The sequence below is a fragment of the Engystomops pustulosus genome, chromosome 1 (genome assembly GCF_040894005.1).
Source record: "Engystomops pustulosus chromosome 1, aEngPut4.maternal, whole genome shotgun sequence".
Taxonomy (NCBI): domain Eukaryota; kingdom Metazoa; phylum Chordata; class Amphibia; order Anura; family Leptodactylidae; genus Engystomops; species Engystomops pustulosus.
In genome coordinates this window covers 48,437,039-48,452,010 of record NC_092411.1, presented here as the reverse complement: position 1 = coordinate 48,452,010, position 14,972 = coordinate 48,437,039, and the positions used below count along the sequence as shown (strand labels likewise).

At 41.8% G+C, this 14,972-nt stretch overlaps 1 protein-coding gene across 1 annotated transcript in view; it reads right to left on the bottom strand.

Annotated features, from left to right (window-relative positions):
• Window positions 1–14,972, bottom strand: part of LNPEP (leucyl and cystinyl aminopeptidase) — a 71,934-nt gene that overhangs the window by 45,252 nt on the left and 11,710 nt on the right. The window contains exons 2-4 of the mRNA XM_072139927.1: window positions 3,845–4,676; window positions 2,787–2,928; window positions 241–372 (exon numbers count right to left, since the gene is read on the bottom strand). Of these exons, the coding sequence (XP_071996028.1) occupies window positions 241–372; window positions 2,787–2,928; window positions 3,845–4,676 (1,106 nt within the window). The remainder of the gene's footprint in view (window positions 1–240; window positions 373–2,786; window positions 2,929–3,844; window positions 4,677–14,972) is intronic.

Sequence of the window (14,972 nt, the reverse complement as noted above, 5' to 3'; positions counted from 1 at the left end):
TGAGTTAATGTTAACATATGTGTTTTGTAAATGCAATGTTGACAGCAACGTAATCAGACAAATCTCCACTTCTTAGCGATTTTGAAGCGTTTGCTTGCGTTTACGTGTAAACACCCCCTCCGTGTAAGGCACAGCTGATGTTTCCATTACTCTCTAGTCTTAGGAAAGCACGCTGGACGGAAAAGATGGAGAGAAAGAACGTGAGTGTTTACTACACGGTGCCCTTTGCTTTTAACTCACCAAAGTCCCATTCACATCTGCAGTGATGCTTTTCATTTTAGAAACTATTATAGCGACCAGATAGGTGCTCATTTTTACACTGGTGGCAAATTCATCCAGCTGTAGCCCATCCGGGAGCACTGTGGTGTTAATCTGCAAAAGAAAATGTGTTTTTGATCATTTATATTGTGGCACGACAAGGCAGTTTATCTTAGTTAAGGTAGTTGAGGACCTTATGACCCTATATGGTGGCCTATATGGTGCCACAAAAAACGTCAGCTAACTCATAGCCGCCACTGAGGTCTATTGTGCACAACCATGTGCAGGGAGACACGACTGTGACGGAGCAGACTGCAAATTATAGTGCACGTCCCATTCCCGCTCATATTACTAACCACTCCCATCTACACTTGTCTGGAACACTGCACCACGTTTGCGGCCCGTTTCTGCACAGCACTGAGCAAACAGCAGAAGTCGGGCAGCATGGTGGCTTAGTGGTTGGCATTACAGCCTTGCAGCGCTGGGTTCAAGTCCCAGTATCAACATCTGTAAAGAGTTTGTATGTTCTCTCCGTGTTTGCGTGGGTTTCCTTCGGGTCCCCCAGTTTCCTCCCACACTTCAAAACATACTGGTAGGTTGATTAGATTGTGAGCCCCATTGGGGACAGGGACTGATTTGACAAGCTCTATGCAGCTCTGCGTAATCTGTGTGCGCTTTATAAAGAACTATTATTATTTTTATTAAGTGTGACTGCAGCTCTAGGCTATAACAGTGGTGGTGATCCTATGTCACAAGTGCCAGAGGTGGCATTCACAGCTTTCTATGTGGGCACCCAGGATGTTGCCCAAGTACAGTTCTTGAGGCATGACTCATGCCATCTTGTCCCAGGCAGCTCAGGAAGTGCCACACTTGGTGCTATTTTAAAGTGACACAATTTGGGCTCCCTAGAGGAGCACGAGGAGTAGATGTGGACAGTGATGGATTATCACTGGTGCTCCTTCTCCAGCACTCCAATTCTTTCTGTTCAGGGGACCCTGGAAAAATCCTTCATTAATAATCTAATTTTCCTTTCCTTTTTTAACTGTCTTGGCAACCTAAGGATGCAATTGAAAGCAGTGGCAGAAAAAATAGCAATAAGTTACAACTTAAAGGAAACCGAACATGAGGAATTTACCATCAGAAGTAAATCTGATGGTAGATTCCTCCTTCCTCCCTCTGCCCTAATCTGTAATCCAATAATCCTGGAACCTAACCTAATTTGTTAAAAAACTTATTTTAGTAAAATACAAATAAGGTTAGGTTCCAGGATTATTAAACTACATATTAGGGCAGAGGGAGGCAGGAGGAATCTACCATCAGATCTACTTCTGATGGTAGGTTTCCTTTAAAGGGAACCTGTCACCAGGAGATCCATTTTTAGCACCCCTAAGCACACGGACATACTGTTGTGTACACCCCACCCTCTGGCACACACACTTTAAAATTATGCAAATAGAGGCTAATTTGAATCATTTTAAAGCTTGTTTCCTTCCTTAAAAACAAGGGTATAGGAAACTTAATGAAGAGCAGATCCTGCCAGAGGGAGTGTGCTTGGTTTACAATCCTTCATCCTGGTAGTAGATGCCCTTTAAATTGCCTAGTTAGCACGTTGTGATAAAGGAGTGGATTTTGAAAGTAGTTTGTGAACTTGGTCTCTAAAAGGTTCACTGTCTCTGCTTTAACATGTTATCATACAAAACATACAAGATACAAGCTGTATTTGACTTTTGAATTACTATTAAATAACCTTATATCAGCTAAATAACACAGAATTTATACAGCAACATCAGAGAGAAATATGCATAAAGTTTTATATAATGAAAAGGAATACTGAAAGGCAAAGTAATACTGTCCCATCACTGGCACATGCCTCAACATACCCAGATTAAAGCTCTTTTATAGTTCGCCGTGGCAAGATGTCCAATGCTCCGGGCTGCTAATTATGCCCCGCACCTCCCTCTCCCATGATTAGCAGCCTGAAGCAGCAAACATCTTGTTTTCGCTCTCTATGCTGCTAATTATAAGTTTGTTTTTATAGGTGATCCCACCGTGTCAAGACTGCCGGAGGACAACACCGGGATCAACATCAAGAGGATTGGAGGTGAGTATTTGCACACTGTTTTTACTTTTTTAAATCATAGCTTTCCTTCAACTTCTTTGTCTATTCTCTTTTATACTATAAAACAGCAGAATACAAACAGCAGACCAGTCAAAGCTGTGATAAATCCAACATTTTGGACTCTCTTGGCCACCTCTCCTATAAGAAAAAAAAAAACACGCCTTCTTGTAACTGGTTTAAGCCCTAGGTATAGGCCCTCAAGTGCCTAATGGCAAATACAGCCCTGCCTGCAAAAACATTTGTATAAGAAATAGTAATAATTCGTTTATTTATATAGCGCACACAGATACTGCAGCGCTGCACAGAGCTTGCCAAATCAGAAAAATGAATGTCACCATTTTGAATATGCGGAAGATGATGCAGAATGTCCCCCATTAGTTATAATCACACAGAAGCGGGAGGAGAATACCTTCGGCATGTTGGATATGGCGATATGTTCATCACTTCTTTTGATCTTCAGTCGGAATGAGGATTTAAATGCCGGTTCATCAAAGCAAGGAAAAGCTTTTCTCGCTGCGAGGGGCTCAAACTGTGTAGCTGCAAGCCAGGAGCTGTACCGAGACACAAAGCAAACATTAGCATAATGCTCCCCCACAACCATGGCATTTCATGCTAACAATCCGATAAGAGGCTGCTACTTACAGAGCAATTCCAACCATTTAATATCAGAAAACAGAGCTGAGGCCAGAAAGTCAAAACTTGATCAGCACTGGGTTAGAAGGCGTCCAAGAACAGTGTAATCATTCCAAATCTCCACCATTAGGAACAATAGATAGGGAGGAACTGTATGACGCCAGGAGCTATATATATGCAGGGAATTAGTTTCTTGATCTAGGCATTTTTCTTGCCGTCACATTTTCTCCACTATGGATCAATCCACATCAGCTTTAAGGGATTTTTGGCTTGGTTGGACTTGTTGGACCTTTGACTTTATTCAAGATACTCAATACATATGATAAGGCCAAGTTACAGTCGAGTAATTGTGGTACTGGGCACACATTCATTGACCAAGGAGGTGTCCCACAATAGTAACTTATCACCTATCCATGTCTGGGACCCAAAGCAATCAAAAGAGCTTGGGACCTCTAACCGCCGTTGTAAACTCAAATTGGTTGGGCATGGACAGTACTGCATTCCCTCAGATAATTGAGGACAGTGCTTATCTATCTTCAGCAGTCCTGCAGATTTAGTCGGCTCTGTAGTGTGCACACATGACCCCCTATCCATTAAAATGGAAATAATAATGCCCTCTAGTCTTGGGATAGGTGGTGGTAACCACAAAGAACCATCACTTATCCATAACCATGTAACAATAATGTAATGTTCACCAACCTCTGGCTTAGGAGCCCCATATGGCTCTTGGGTCCCCTACATGTTTCTCCCAAACTGGGTTGCCTGTACAGTATACATAACCTCAATAATAAACTGACTGTTTTAACACAGCACGTAGTAAACATTTGTTAGTACCTGTTATTACTTTCATCCACATATGAGATTCTGTAAAATCCATAGTAAGAACTTGAAAGGTTGGAGCGGTATTCCAAGGAAAGCAAACATTCTGGAACTTTCATCGGTGTATCCGGCAACACCATAGCAATCATCTCAAAAGGTGGATATTCCAAAACGGTGAGGTTATGTATGACCCCGCCTATAGTGACATTGGCCTGCATGTCCTGGAGACCTGAGCTATGAAGTACAATTGCCTTTGGGTTCCCCGTAACATTTAACCTTATATTAACTTTGCCAGAAAATTCCATTGTATTAAGATTGGGATAAAGAGTAATATCATATTCCAAAGGTTTAATATAGTTTGGAAGTCTACTTTTTGTCCATGGGAAGAGTTCCCCGTTAGTGGCAATGGGGTAGATCAGTTCCATTGGATGCGTTTGCTTATGGCATCCTTCTTTGGTAAATGTACATTTTGGAAGCAGGTAAATGACTGTCACTACGGACACTAAAATCACGACAAGTACAACGCTCACGATGACAGTTCTTGCTGATGGAGTCGGACAAAGTCCCTCTTGCACCTGTCTGTAGTTCCCAGAATTGTTTCGGAGCCCAGAACTTCTATTCATGAAGGACATGCCCAAAAGCTTTGCGGACGATTCATAGTCGTCTTCATCATCATCCATCTCGTGTTCACCCAAACCTCGCACAAGCAGACGAGAGCTTCTTGGTTCATATTCTACTTCTTCAGATTCCAGGGGATTTATGTTCGGTTCCTTAGCAAGATCCACCACATCTGGTTCTTCCTCAAACATACTGTTTTCAATCATATTTCTGGGCAACTGGGCCCGATCTGTACAAAGAAATAGAAACTGTGAGTGTTGTTTCTTTTTTAGACTAAAAGCAACCCCAGCCTTGTGCTCACCTAAGGGTTATCATGACTTAAAGGAAACCGACCATTTGATGTGATGCATTATGAAGCAAACATACCTTGAGAATGCTGTAGCTACACTGATGCAGGATCATGTCTTGTTTAATCCCTGAGCTAAATGGTTTTGCTGAAGAAACAATTATAACATTCAGGACCTTGGGAAAACTGGGTCACACTGGCTGCCTAGATCAAAACATTACACAAGGGAGCTTGGAATTACAAATGGCATGACTAATCAACCTGAGCTGGATCACTCATACACAGCAGCTGAAGGATGGTGCAGCAATTGATTATTCTGTCTGTCAGAGAGAGGAGTGATTGTATCAATTTCTCCTGCAGAGAAAAACTCCTGCTAGGAGAAGCGCCAAGCTAAGTGCTAAAGGAGCCATAGAGGGGCAGAGCTTTATTATCATAATTTTTTAAATCTGTTTTATCAGCAAAACCACTCAGCTCAGGAATTAACCAAGATATGATCCTGCATCAGTGTAGCTACAGCAGTCTCAAGGTATGTTTGCTTCATACTGCATCAAATCAAAATGGCAAGTTTCCTTTAAAGGGAGTTTACCAATTCACATGCAGATTAGCAAAGAACGAAAAAGGTTTTTGTCAACAGCTCACCTGCATTATCACATGCAGATTAGACTAGCAGATAAATTTACCCGATTGTGGTAATCCAATTCAATAAATGACACTTATTGACATATTTAAGGAAAACTTTAATCATTACAGCAAGGATTCCCAAGAGAACATGGAAATGCATTGAAAAACACACTTCATTTAAAAGGGAACCCGTCACCGGATTTTACTCCAGTAAACAGGCAGCCCCCTCAAGTAGAGTATGATATGTCCTTCTTGTAGAATCCCCTCATTTTTGTAAATTTTAACCGGTTTACTTATTAAAAAAAAAAAAAAAACTCCTCCAAAGCCATGTAAAAATGAGCAGAGTCATATTTGCATGAGAGGAGTCAACTTTGATTCTGCAAGGGGAATGTCACTTCAGACCCCCCCCCCCCCCCCGTCCCCCCAAAATACGTTTGGTTTATTAAATCTTTAATTCGTAAAGATAGGTATTTCATCTTTTACACTGCATCAGACTGGTGGTTTTGTGAGTTACAGAACTGGAGAGACAGGTTAAAAAAATGAATGAATACTTCTAGGTGCTATAGATCTGACGATTCAAGTGTCTGAAGAGACTCTTCCTCTGCACCCTTTAAACTTGACACATCTCTGGCAAAATATGCCTCTTTTCTGTTCACTTACACTTAACTTTGGAGGGGAATTTTTGGAGGTAAATGGTGACAATTTACATAAAAGAGACAATTCCAGAAAGGACATTTCATCTGCTACCGGAGGTGTAAAATGTGCTGTCAGGTTCCCTTGCAGTTGCTGGACACTGACTAACTGTTTTACTGTTTTGGGGACTTTTTATAGTATGATAACATAAGCACAGTCTTACTCATACAGCACCGAATATACGTCCCCAAAACGGCGATGTGACAGCAGCTTAACTCTGTGCTGGAGTGATGACCTGAGGCCCACAAAGATGGCTGTGAGTATCACAGTATCACATATATATAATCTGACATAACTTGTATGATACTAGGACTTCCAAAAACGGATACCACTATAACCAATATAGAAAATATTAACTCTACCCAAAAACGTCCAGTTTGACACTCGGTTTGTCTGTAAGAGGCCTAACTACTGGTAAGTTTGCCCGAGTCAATGCAGCTACTTGCACTTGGATAGATGGGAATTTCCGGTTTGGGTAACACATATCCATTATCTTAGCTGAATCTCCCTCATTTTCAATTGTTTTTAATCTATTTCAACAGCCACTTATGTAGCGATAGCCCCTAGTGGGACTATAATGGGGGTTCTTAGGCTCCTTACAGAGCCTTTGTTGCAGGTGTGTATTTAGCGTTATAGAAGTATTCCAGAAGTTGTCATATGGGTTATCAAATAATCTGGGGCGACACACACCCAAGGGACTGTGACACAGCAGCAATCCTGATCATCACTCAAAAATACTAATAACAATAGTATAGCAGCTTTGTACAGTCAATAATTTATATTGTTATTAGAATTAGAGACAAAGGAAAAAAATAACTACCAAAATGTTAGGTAACCTATGAGGAATAACTACTTTGAATTGCAAATTCTTTTTCTTTTGTCACTGCTTCTATGCCACAAAACTGGCGTAGAAGCAGCGATAAATCTGACAAAAAAATCTCCCAAAAAATCTGAAGATCATATCTGTAAACGAGGCATGCATTAACCATTAACATTAGTTATATTGTTAGAATATAAATAGTTTTATGTAGACGTTGGACATTCAGTATAACTTATTTTACTGTATAAGAAAATGAAGCCTTCACAAAAACCTAAAGGACACCTGTCATCAGGTCTGTGTCACTTCTCTTGTCACTACTACCTGTTGAAGCAGCTCACAAGGATCCCATCCCAGCCTTTATCTAGTTATTTCATACATTATTCATTGTAAAATCATATATTCTTTATCATGTAAATGAGGCTGGTCACATGGTCAGAGGCAGTGATGTCACTCCTGTTACCCCTCCCCTCTCCTCCCCCTGCTCATGTCTGTGTGTAATGTATAGTAAAGCATTGCTAGTGTGTGTGCTGCATCTGCTGACATGCTGCATCCTCCTAATATACAGGTGAGAGACACAGACATCAGCTACTCATGAATCTGACATGTTCTGCTGTAACATGGTTGCAGCCTGGAGCTGCTGTATCTCCTATACACACACAGACATGCACACACAGGCTGCAGAGGGCGTGGCCACCAGCACCAGGAAGCACATCATTATACAGCCTCACATCATTACACAGGCTGTCAGTCAAGCACTGGGGGTGTGGCTGTACCTCCCACTCATGAATAGAGTGGACAGCTTGAATATGCTAATGCTTCATTGGACATTTCACAGGTCATTTGCATACAGCTTTAGGACCTCATTGCTTAGGTTTACAGGCATGTAGAGGGACAATGAAGGGATAGAGGCAATGCTCTCTAATGGCAGTTTATGAAAATATATTTAGTTTAGGGGGGTTATTTTGCATGAAGGGTTCTCTTTAAAAAAAAAAAAACTTGTCAACCGCGTGTCACAAACAACACTCCATATCTCTGTTTTCTAAACCCCACTAAGTGTGCCAATAGAAGAAGTAGGGAATATTAGGGATCCTACCGGGTTATACTTTAAAATAAAGCCATTTTCTTCCCCAAATACCTAGAGATGGCTGATTGCAACCCAACACTTCTTGCTTCTTTCTCTGTAGGACAGATTATTCTGGTATAAGATATTTATAGTATGTGACAGTAACAGTACAAGAAATGCAATCTGTTACTTGCGTCTTCATTTCATGTTTTGTAATGGTACAAATATATAACAACTACAGGCTAAAGTAATGTGTGTCCGCACCCGTGATCGTTTTCTGCTATTGCTCTCGGCTTTGTCATAGCCAAACAATGAAAATAATAGAGCTGGTTTAAATGACAGGCACCAAAGAACTACAAAAGATCCCAAAATAGGCCTTAGGTACAGGTAGCACTCAATTACTGAAGTAGTACGGTAGGAAAATGAAAAATAGAAATATTAAAACTTAAAATTCTGTGACCACTTTCAACAGTACAAGAATGTGATTTGTGCAGCAAGTGATCAATCTCACAAGAGGTGGTGAAGCCGACTAGAAAAATGATCATGTTCCAGTGGGGAGTTACTGAGCATGTGCGTCCACCAGCACCAAGCTAAGCAGGTGGCCATGCACATTGCTTTACTCTCTAGACACCAGGCAGTGGCAAACATGGATCATTTTGTATGGAAATAGAACATAAATGTTCATGTTATGTTGTCGTGTTATAACCTGTATGATATTTTCTGACATTTTCAGGATGCTAGAGAGGGTATGCAGAATCCAACCTCCGACCCATTGGTGATGTGATATGGCATCCGGCTCTCAGATAAACTTGACACAGAGTCACAGTGGAGGTGAAGAATCACTGACTACTTTACTGGATAAAAGCAACACGTTTCAGCCTATAAACGTATGGGCCTCATTTTATACATAGCAATTAGTATGGGATTGGACAACTTTCTTCTTGTACATATCAGAAATAATGTAATGTAATAATAAGTAACCCACCACACACAAAATAAAAAAATAATATATATATATCCATTTTAGGTAAAGGGCTTCTACCACTAGGATGAAGGACTGTATGCAAATGAGCCTGAGGGGATCTAGGCTCCATATACTCATTTGCATACAGTATTTCATCCTGGTGGTAGATGTCCTTTAATGAAAACAAATATAAAACTGCACATAGTAACTTCCAACTACAAGCGCAAATATACCATCCTCTGCTTCTCTTCTTAAGGACAGATTATAATGAGAGGGGAGGATATAGGCTTTACATATTTAATGGAATAAGAATGTGCGCAGCTTTATAATCTTGTAAAACTGCCTTCCAATTACATCACCAAAGTAGAGGTAACAAGCCTTCAAAGACATCATTTCTCCTGGCGCGTTAAATTTTACATGGACTTTTTTACATCGCATTTAAATTTTAAAACAGACACAAATCAATGTACAAGAGTTATAATCCTAGTAACCACGAAAGTACAGTATTACCAGTCTATGACTAGAAAAGTACAGAAATTATATAGCTAATAAGTCAATTAACACAAACTATAATATTGCCATCAAACCAATCATTCTCTGGATAGGGGATAACAATCAAAGATGCTATTACCCTCTTATATCATAGGACCGGTGAGAACTTAACCTAAGTCGCCATTAAAGATGTTGCTACCACAATAAGGTTTGATTTAATCTTAGTGGCAATAAAAGACTCAAATATGACCTTTATAGAAACCTCACCATCAACAGAGTAAGGCTATAGTTACACTAATGCAGTGGTGGCGAACCTATGGCACGGGTGCCAGAGGCGGCACTCAGAGCTCTTTCTGTGGGCCATCGCCCCCACACCAGGCAGGTCTTAAAGAATTTTCCTGTAGTTCCAAGCAACTTAAAAAAGGCTGCTTTCAGTGATGTTTTAAAGTGACTTACTTGGCTACTTAGGACTGTAGGAAGAGGGAGAATGTGTAGGCAGGGCCTAAATATTTTTGGAGTACCTCCAGCTGGCCCCTTGATTCTCTGTGTTCTCCGTTTTTGTCCTCATGAGGCCAGTATGATTGAACGTTGATGAAGAACACCTCACAATAATTGAAGTGGATTTGGGTTTGCAGTTTGGGCACTCGGTTGCTAAAAGGTTCGCCATCACTGCACTAATATGTTCCCGCCGTACCGTAGCATGACGGGCACACATCGGCGCCGTGGAGAGGAGGAGGGGGTGAGCGCCGCTCTCCATAGAGAAACATGGGGCATGGCGCTGTATTCCAGGGAAAGATGTGTCCTATCTTTTACCCGGCTACAGAACGGGGCCGCACCGTACCGCTCCCTTACGGCCCCGTGCACTCATTGCAGTCTATGGGGGATGTATATATGCCATATATACGTCGGCTGTATATGTGTCCCCATACGGCAGTGTGAATGTACCCTAACACTACCTGCACATATGTGCTGTTCTCAGGTCGTGGTTCATTTTTGCAGTCTGTGTTGAGCTGTATGATCAGAAGCACAGTTCTTGTGTCATCTGTAGCTCATCCATTGTTGCTAAGGGTATGGTTACACGGTACCTTCTTGGTGCAGTTTGAGTCCATTTCACAGCTGCTTACACTTCCAGAAATGAAAAAAAACAAGTTCAAACCCGCCAAACGCATTAATAATAATAATTATTATTTATATAGCACCTACAGATTATGCAGCACTGCACAAAGCATGACAAATTGTTCCCAGTCCCCATGGGGCTCACAATCTAATCCAGTGATTTTCAACCTTTTTTGAGCCGCGGCACACTTTTTATACTTAGAAAATCCTGGGGCACACCACCAACCAAAATAGCACAAAATGACACTAAAACAGTCATAAAAGGCCTCCCTTTACTAATAAAAAACCCTTAGCGGCCTCCCTTTACTAATTAAGAGCCCCTAGCGGCCTCCCTTTATTAATTAAGAGCCCCTAGCGGCCTCTCTTTACTAATTAAAAGACCCTAGCAGCCTCCCTTTACTAATTAAGAGACCCTAGCGGCCTCCCTTTACTAATTAAAAGACCCTAGAGGCCTCCCTTTACTAATAAAAAAAGACCCTAGCTTCCTTCCCTATACAAATAATAACCCTATATACTTACCCTTGATGTCTTCTTCCGCGTACCTTCACTCCTGATGGCGATCCGCCCATCTTCTGTAGCTCCTGCACCGCGCGCCTCTGGTCACGTGATTTACGCGACCTGACGTCAGGTTGTGTGAGTCACGTCACATGGGCTGCGTGGTGCAGGAGCTACAGAAGATGGGCGGATCGCCGACGCGGGGCTTGTAGGTAAGTATGGGGGCAGAAACACGGGGGCGCGGCGGGAGCGCTACACAGGGGCACCATAGTTCAGGGAACTTTCCCCGCGGCACACTCAACCATGTGTCGCGGCACACTAGTGTGCCACGGCACACAGGTTGAAAATCACTGATCTAATCAACCTACCAGTATGTTTTGGAGTGTGGGAGGAAACCGAAGGACCCCCAAGCAAACACGGAGAGAACATACAAACTCTTTGCAGATGTTGACCTGGGTGGGATTCGAACCCAGGACCCCAGCGCTGCAAGGCAGAAGTGCTACCCACTCAGCCACCGTGTCGCCCATTGGAAACATACAAAAACGCATGCGTTTTCTGTCCATTTAAAAACAGTCCAATGTCCAAGGCAACAAATTGCAGCTCCCCTTTAAAATATTCGTGGGCACTGGCAAGATGAAAGCCGAGCTGTAATTGGTTGCTATGGGCAACTAAAAACATTCTTACTTTTAGACAGCTTGATACATCTGCCCCACTGTGTGATAGCACCCTCAGACCTGCTCTGAGATTTCTACAGCCTCCTCATGGATCTGTGAAAAACGCAGGCGAATGGGGCTATTCAAATTAATGGGGGAGATTTATCCGAGATGTCAGAGGCAAAACGGTTCTACTTGCTCATGGAAACCAATCAGACCTCAGGTTTCATTTTATAAACAGCTGTTGGAAAATGAAAGCTGAGCTCTGACTGGTCGCCGTGTGCAACAGTTTTGCTCTCAGACACTTACGATAAATCGTGACAATGTGCGACAGCCTAAAAAAAAAGAAAAAATATGGATAGCATACGGACAGAAACAACATTCATCTGTAGTAGTTTTATTATGCTCATAAATAGATAGTAACTCCACTTCTTTAGTGTAATTTATATTTATGCAAAAAAAATGTCATAAGCAGAATTAACGTCATTCTGCATTAAAACACAATAGAAACTGGTTGTTTCAGAAAGTAAAACAATGCAGTTTTGTACATACAATATGATACATGTACTAAGCAGAGAGGGACGGAGATGGAAATAATACACCCAGCGACTTTAATACTGGAGCGCTGCCCGAGGACATAAAAATCATGTCTGGGTGGGGACTGTCACGGCAACGACCTTCAGACATGGATTAGACGTCCTTCAGTGTTTACTGTGGAAGCTGTAATTAAGAAACATTATGTTATCATCATTACTGGCAGAAGGACTCCGGCCCCGGCCAGCACACGGATAACACATTACAATGTAATATGTAAAGTTATATACGACCACCATGTCCCCACCTATGTGACCCTGCAAATCACTAGTGATCAGTCTATCATGTAAGGCAGTGGTGGCGAACCTATGGCACGGGTGCCAGAGGTGGCTCTCGGAGCCCTCTGTATGGGCACCCTTGCCATCACCCCAGGGTAGAGTTTGCCAGAGAGGACTTAAGGCCTCTTGCAGTCCCAGGCAGCACAGGACCCTAGAAGGAAGGAACAATGATAATCCAAACTTCTTCTCCTTCTTTCTACTGTATTGGTGTCCTCAGGTGCCTATACAATTTAAACCTGTGACATAGTTAAGTCACTTCTTGAATTGTCGCATTGGCACTTTGCAAAAAATACGTGGGTTTTGGTTGTAGTTTGGGCACTCTGTGTCTAAAAGGTTCGCCATCACTGATGTAAGGTGTCCAAAAATTATTCATATCTTAGGACATGACATAAGGAATAGCGATAGAAATAGACCTTTTTAATACTACTCTGTTCTGCTCTAATGGACTTCCCCACTGGGAACACAATGGGGTCAATGGTGGCTCTAGGAGTACAATGGAAGTTGCCAGATATATTGGTTGAAAGCCTTATGTATAATCAAGTGTTATCTTCTGGTTGGAGGATGGCGTTTGGGTAGGTAAATTGTGGTGACGGATGCCCTCAAACTGCCTGCTATGTTACAAAGGACCCACAAATGTCACCCTTACCATTGTTTTCCAGCTGCTCCTTCCATATAAAACTATAAAGCACATGAAGCTGAAGTGCTTTGGAGGGCAATTAACAGAGCACTTAACGGCTCTGGCTCCACAGCAATAACAACGCCCCCTGCTACACTTACCACCGCCAAGCACCTTCCACCATCAGCTACATCACTCATGGGTCCAAAAAGATTAGCAAAAGCTTTATTATTTCTGTGGCGTCGAAGCCCCCAGTGCACTTCAGTGAAGTTTTAGAATGGAGGGAGGAGTTAAACAAAAAACAACAAAGTTGTGGATGACGTGTGTGTACATGGCTCTACATTTCCTACAAGTTAGGTCAGGAAGAATTCTGGTGATGGATTCACTTTAAGGATAATTTATCACTAATAGAAGATACAGAGAGAGAACCTGTCAGCAGCAGAAGTCACATTTTGCATGCGAGCGTTTACCTTCCTGTATGAAGCAATGATGAGAAGGCAGAAGAAGGGAGTCGGCATGAACTCCTTACAGGTTTTAGGCTGGAAAGTAGCAGTACAAGGTAGACCCGGGTTACTCATAGCAAAAAGGAAAATCGTGGAAATGTTGTGAATATAAATGTCTTGACGAGATAGTTACATAATAATACTTTACTGTACAGACCCAAAACACCCAATACAGTTAATAGAAAAAAAGCAAAAATGTAGGGATACAAACCAGCCAGCTGGAGGGGTTTTATTGCCACATGAAACCAAGTGTGAAGCAAACTATTAGGGCCAGTTCACACGGTGCGTTTTGGTTGCGTTTTGAAATGCATTACAACAGCTGAGGAAAAGTGATCCTCAGGAGAAGTGATTTGTAAACTTGAGTTTACAAAAAAACACATTGTAAACATGATGATAATTGATGCGTTAACAATTTGGTAACACATGTTTTGTTAACGCATGCATATTGTTAATGCATGCGTTAACATTGCATTTACAATACATTTTGTAAACGCAAGTGTTAACAATGTAATTAGGCAAATCACTTCTCCTCAGCTGTTGAAATGTGTTTCAGAGCGCAATGAAACCGCAACCAAAATGAACTGTGTGAACGCGCCCTTAGGCTCCCAGCACATGAACAAGTGCTGATCTCAGGCCGCACATACGTCCCCCATAGACGGCAAAGGCTGCACCGAGCGATACGGCGCCCCGTGTACACACCCGTATGCCGTGCATCTCCATGGAGAGGGTAGGGGGCTAAGCATAGTTTTGGATGAACTCTACTGTCAGTCCAGAGGATGACATTACAATTACAATTACATAGGTATAATATATGGGACAATGGGATTCTGATGCAGTTATAGTAAATCGGAGGCGCTGTGGGAGGGTACACTTTGGCGCTGACTTTTAATGAATTGCTATTTGCTATATGCCAAGTTATCATTTACTAAATCTGTATGTGCATCTGCAAGGCTGTGGGATGTGTGACTGACATGAAGTTTGCATGAAATCCATAAGAATATACAGGCGGCCCCCTGACTTACAGACGACCCCTAGTTACAAACGAACCTCTGGATATTGGTAATTTACTGTACTTTAGTCTTTGACTACAACAAAGAGCTCTAACAATTATTAAAGGTGTCTGTAATGAAGCTTTATTGTTAATCCTGGTTCTTATGACACCTCAACATTTTTAAAATCCAATTGTCACAGAGACCAATAAAAATTTGAAATAAAATATACAGTTTCAACTTACATACAAATTCAACTTAAGAACAACCCTGCAGAACCTGTACAATTATAAAATAGTCCTACACCATATGCCGCCTGTACTTTGCGTGACACAAGACACA